This window comes from Argentina silus, assembly GCF_951799395.1.
Source record: "Argentina silus genome assembly, chromosome: 14".
In the NCBI taxonomy this organism is placed as follows: domain Eukaryota; kingdom Metazoa; phylum Chordata; class Actinopteri; order Argentiniformes; family Argentinidae; genus Argentina; species Argentina silus.
The window spans coordinates 5,229,378-5,235,409 of record NC_139668.1 but is presented as its reverse complement, the minus strand read 5'-3'; the positions used below and the strand labels follow the sequence as shown (position 1 = coordinate 5,235,409).

General features: G+C 47.8%; 1 protein-coding gene across 2 annotated transcripts in view; it reads right to left on the bottom strand.

Moving 5' to 3' along the window:
- Positions 1-501: 501 nt before the first annotated feature.
- rapgef5a (Rap guanine nucleotide exchange factor (GEF) 5a) overlaps positions 502-6,032 on the bottom strand; it is a 42,074-nt gene continuing 36,543 nt past the window's right edge. Inside the window, exons 23-26 of one of the 2 annotated variants that reach the window (XR_014554622.1) lie at positions 5,558-5,710; positions 5,140-5,194; positions 3,427-4,442; positions 502-3,368 (exon numbers count right to left, since the gene is read on the bottom strand). Coding sequence is in view for 1 of the 2 variants with exons in the window: in XM_083685212.1 (XP_083541338.1) it covers positions 4,324-4,442; positions 5,140-5,194; positions 5,558-5,710 (327 nt within the window). In the remaining variant the exon portion in view is untranslated. Of the gene's footprint in view, positions 4,443-5,139; positions 5,195-5,557; positions 5,711-6,032 lie in introns of both variants that reach the window. The other variant, XM_083685212.1, reaches the window with a different exon arrangement.

The window sequence follows — 6,032 nt, the reverse complement described above, 5'->3', positions numbered from 1 at the left end:
TTCCCAAATCATTCTCCACCCCAATGCCTCCCCCGTATCTCCCAGCTTCCCTTTTTCTTCCCTCCCCCCCTCTCTCTCACTCTCTTCCTCCATCTCTCCTCGGCCTTCCCTTCTTCTCCCACACTCCCCCTTTGGCAGTCCTCCAGTGCTGAGGGGTTTGAGGAGGAAGAGAATCACATGATGACATTAAGACTGGGTCCCAGTTCCTCCTCTACAATTAGGAGAATGCTTGAGAGAAACAATATATTTACATAGCCACGTATAAAGTAGCCTATATAAATATACAACTTACGTTATTCAAACAGGCAATTGAGCTAGCGAAATACTAGCACGCTATGGAACAGCCATGAGAGCAAAAATAGAAGAAATCCATAAAATATTAAACACTATTACAATATACATGTTTACAGCACACTACAGCACTCAACAAAGAGGTCCCCCGTTATTAATATTTTATCAAACAAATAGAAGAATCAGAGAGCAACAACACAGTGGTTAATATCACATAAACCTATGATTTATTCATTTCAGTAAAACTTTGACATAGTAAAACGCGTCTTATTTAGAAAAAACGAGTGGCGGCTTCAGCAGTCATGAAGTTCGGGGAGGACACAGGAGGAAAACGTATTGCTTGGTCTTTCTCTCTTTTTTTTCGTTTAAACAGATAAATAATAACATCTCAAACATATATATGCATATGTACAAGTCAACATGATCATTACAGTAGTATTACAAAGTCGGAGTGTCCTCTGTGATCGTGTGTGGGGTTGGTTTTCGTCACGTCATGCAAAATGATTCAACAACATCCTTTAAAACAGAACTTTACATCGTCATGACAATGGCTATAAAAACACAACAACCCCACTTCCCCCTTTTCCATTCGTCTTTTTTTCCCCCCTCATTTTGACATCACAGGACAGTAACAATCATCGAGTCCACCTTGAGTCCCTCTCTCCTATACTGACCTCTAGCGGTCAGAAAGGGAAACGACACATACATTTATACATTCCAGCCTTGCAGCTCAAACAACAAACCATAATATTTTACACAGTTCAACAACATTGTCCTGGACAATCTCCACATGGCTGGGGTCACACATGGCACGTAGCTCTGAGACATTATGTCCCATCAACAAAAACATAAATAAACAAAATGTTACAATAAATAACAAGTAGCACTAATGTCCTGCTCCTTTGGGAAAAGGGGACAGGAATGTATCAGGGGAGGCTGGTGGAGGTAGAAAACAGAGGACGGGCTCATTGTAGTGCATGGAACGGGATAAGAAATGGTATCAAACACGTGTAATAATTGATACCATTCCTCATTCCATTCCATGCATTACCCAGGTCCTCCGATTTCTACTTCCACCAGATTCCCCTGGAATGTATACACCTGTGCAGGTTCCTGACCCGGGTCAAACACACACACGTCAAACACTCTCAAATACTTAAGCGGTGCTTGGTTTAGTTTGCCTGGTGGTACAATGGAACAGAACTAACGAGTCCCAGAAGTTCACACTCCCAAGGTTCGCCGAGCACATCTCAAACACACTCAAGTATTTGAAAAATGATGTATTTGACCCAGATGTGGCAGGTTTAGTGTGAACACAACCGACCCAGGACCAGTATATCTCGCTATATGACTCATCACAGACCTGAACATTTTTTTTCCCTCAGAAAACACTTTTGGCCCGGCGGCCATCACAGTTGCAACAGAAATGAAGCACCGGAGTGACTCGTGAGGCTAACCGTGGTCCATCCTGGCTGCTTTGTGAAGTGAAATCTTTGTAACAGGCATCCAAAACAGGCATTCACAACAGGACCCTCCCTGAGCAGGGCAGTCCCTTCAGTCAGAAATATCATAACGAGACAGGAATGCAATAACCTCTCTATTCATGTGTTATTACTGTGTAGTAACAACCTCTTGTACAGTAATGAAAGACATCTGTGCTGTGGTATGAAATCCTCTCACAGCAGTGTTTGGCTCGTTTCATTCCGACACATCTGTCTCCCCTCCTTTGGGTTTTAAAAAATAAATAAATAAAGAATTCCCTGTGTTTCCATAGCAACCCCCGGAGACTGGTGTTACACACGGTATCATTGCTCTACTCAGAAATCAGTCACTGGGATATTTCTAGGTAAAACGTCAGCTGAAGCTGAGGAGGGTGCTATGCAAACATGTGAAAAGCAGTGTGTGTGTGTGTGTGTGTGTGTGTGTGTGAGAGAGTGACTGTGTGTGTGTGTGTGTGTGAGACATGTGAGACGTGTGTGTGTCTGTGTGTGTGAGTGTGTGATACATGAGACGTGTACGTGTGTGTGTGTGTGTGTGAGACGTGTGTGTGTGTGTGTGTGTGAGACGTGTGTGTGTGTGTGTGTGTGTGTGTGTGTGTGTGTGTGAAACACACCACACCACCGATCAGAGAAATGTGTGAGACGCGAACGTGTGTAAAAGGCGTGGCCACTGAGAACAACCACGGCTGCAACAGAACGGCTGTCTACAGCTTGAGGTAGAAGTTACCTCTAACCACAGATCTCAGATCAGATCCCCTCCCCCTATCCTAACCCTTACCATTAGGGCTCTGGAACACACACTGACCCTGAATCAGAGGTTAGAGGAACATTCTACCTGCTCCACCTCTGTGCAACATCACCCTCCTACTATTTGGCACCTTACCTTACATAGAGAAATGGTTCACCAGTGGCTTGCATGGCACGCATATATATAAACCAGGGGAGGCTGGCGGAGGTAGAAATCGGAGGACGGGGCTCATTGTAGCACATGGGATGGAATGAGGAACGGTATCAGCGGTATCAGACATTCCTCATTCCGTTCCATTCATGACAATGAGCCCCGTCCTCCGATTTCTACCCCCGCCAGCCTTCTCTGATATAAACCTAACATCTATATATTACACAGTCATAAAACAGAGAGAGGAGATGTGAGTGCAAGTGTTGTTTTGGTCAGGAAGGGGCGGGGGGGTCGGGGGGGGGGGTCTACGACAAGGAGAACAACCAATCAGGACGCTGAAATGGCAACCAGGAAATGGTCTTAGGTCCAGTGTTGCTTTAAGAGCCAAATCGGAGCATTGTACATTATACACGTCACTATGACCCTTACACACAAGGTCAAGCACAGAGCAGTGGCCCTTTCTGTACAGTTACATATCTATCTGCAGCAGGGGAGGCCGGCGGAGGTAGAAATCGGAGGACGGGCTCACTGTAATGCGTGGAAACCATTCCTTATCATTACGGTGAGCCCTCCAACAGCCTCCGGTGATCTGGACCGGTGACACTCACTCTCGGCCCCGGAGAGAGCGCCAGCACGTCAGGCTTTTTTGCTCCAGCTCAGCACGAACACACCTGATTCAACTCGTCAAGGTTTTGAAGATGAGTTGATTACTTCAGTCAGGTGTGATAGTGTCACCACTTGGCTGTGGACCAAAACCGGGACCCACTGCAGCGGCTCTCCAGAACTGGGATTGAATATCAACGGACCTGAACATTTCCCTTTTCTGAACACGCCCTGGGTCCTCCAGGGCTGTTCCATGGTGTTGTATATAGTTCTATATGTAGAGTTCTCTATGGTTATATATTGAGAGTTGTATGTTAACTCCAGAGCGGTTACGCTAACCCAACACATCTACAACTGAAGCTGAACAGTGTCCATTCCACCTGCGGAACACACACGTAAATACAGGGAGAGAAGAAAAAGAAATCGACTTTCACGGTAAACAGGACGACATTCACACTGTACAAACGAGGTCAGCTCCTCTCCTCCTCTCTTCTCTTCCCTCTCTCCTCTCCTCCTCTCTCCAGAGAGAGTTTGGCAGATCTCCCTCTATCAGTTCAGTCACTGTACACCTTTTGGAGAGAGTGTATAAGCAGCTTATGAAAGCCTTTCTAACTTTAGAGGAGCTGTTATAAAGCCTTTATAACTAAAGAGGAGCTGTTATAAAGCCTTTATACCCCCCAGAGGAGCTGTTATAAAGCCTTTATAAACCCAGATCCTGATGGACAGGAAGTCTTGTTGTGGTAGGTCAGCAGCTCTGTGATTGGCTCCCTCTTGTGGTAGGAGGAGCACATGGCACCGCATCTTCAGTTCAGTGCAGAAAGTGTGTGTTTTGTGGTTCTGTGTGTGTGTGTGTGTGTGTGTGTGTGTGTGTGTGTGTGTGTGTGTGTCATGTGTTTGGTAACATAGTGTTTTTTGGGAGAGGTCTGTGTTCTTCTTGCTGTACATGACATCTCTCTACCCCCTCTCACACACACACACAGACTCAGTGCTGGGCTGTATTTTGGCGGTGTGTGTGTGTGTGTGTGTGTGTGTTCAGGCGCGTGGCTCCAGTTTGTGCGAGAGCTCGAAGAGTGTCTGTTGATTGTCGATGATGTGCAGGTTGTGAACGCTCGCCCTCACCTCCACACTGTCGCTACCGGCAACCTCGTTACCTAGGAGATGGAGAAACAAACACACACACGTCATATAGACACAAATGATTATATCAACACACACACACACACAGACACACACACACACAGACACACACACACACACACACACACACACACACACACACACACACACACACACACACACACACACACACACACACACACACACAGGAGAATATAAAAGCACATAAGCTCGAGACAGTGGTTCTATAGGGAGTCTGTAGGAGGTAGAAGAACAGTCCCTGAAATCGGTTGCTTGGAAACAGTGTATGCAAACTAGGCAGGTGAATCAAGTTCAGTGTGCAGGAGGCTGCCCTGCCTCTTCACACCAGCAGGGGGCGTCAGAGTCAGGAGAGTGGGCAGAGGAGCACAGCAGAACACTGCAGCATCAGAGAAAGAGAGGGACCAGGGAGACAGCACTCTCTCCACCTCCCTGTGTCATCACTCTCTATTCACAGGAGAGATTATTCAAATAGCAGGGCTGAATCTCAATAGGGCCGTTCCTGCTTGCTTCCTCTCCTTGCTTCCTCTCTTCTCCTTTCCTTCACTCTCTTCCTTCTTGTCAAGAGCACAGCAGGGCACACTCCCCCCCCCCCCCCCAAAATATCAATATGAGCCCCCCAAAAAACTCCCCGCGCTGTACATATCTGTTCTGAACCAGCACTAACACACCTGGTTCAGGTGTGAAACTCACCTGGTTGGTCGCTTTGGCAGTGGCGAATCAGACGCACCGTGTCTGCAATCATGTGCTGAGGGTGGGGGGGGTGGGAGGGGGGGGGGAGAGTCAGTCACCACGGTAACAAACTATTACACACACTTCTTATCCTCAGACCTTGTCATTAACATCATCAACATAAAGGCACTCATTTAGACTCACCAGGTTCACACACACGCACGCACACACACACACACACACACACACACACACACACACACACACAGGAACACGCACACGCACACACACACGTCACTAGACTCACCAGCTTCTCAAAGCTGACCAGGTTCGCGCGTGCACACACACACGCACGCACGCACGCACGCACGCACGCACGCACACGCACACACACACACGCACACACACGCACACACCCCAGACATGTCCCCAAACTCACCAGTTTCTCGAAGTTGACCAGGTTGTCGTGGAAGGTCTTGTTCCCCTCGTGGATGAAGGTGATGTCCTTCAGGAGGAGGGGCATGAAGGGGATCTTGGGGGGCTTCATCCTCTTGAAGGCTTCTCTGTAGGCCTTGTGGTTCAGAGACGGGTCCTGGGAGGGGGGGAAGGGGTGGGGGGGGGTTAGAATGAATCCAAGTGTTCATGACCTGAATGCCTGGTATATATGATCATTAGCCCACAGCCCCTGGATGGGGCTTGTTGAGGGGCCAGAGTTCTCCGAAAAGCTAACACAGTGGAGAGAGGACTAGGGACTAGGGACTAATCTTAGGCACCAGGTTTAGCCCACAGTGGAGAGAGAACTAGGGACTAAGCTTAGGCACCAGGTTTTAGCCCACAGTGGAGAGAGGACTAGGGACTAATCTTAGACACCAGGTTTTAGCCCACAGTGGAGAGAGGACTAGGGACTAATCTTA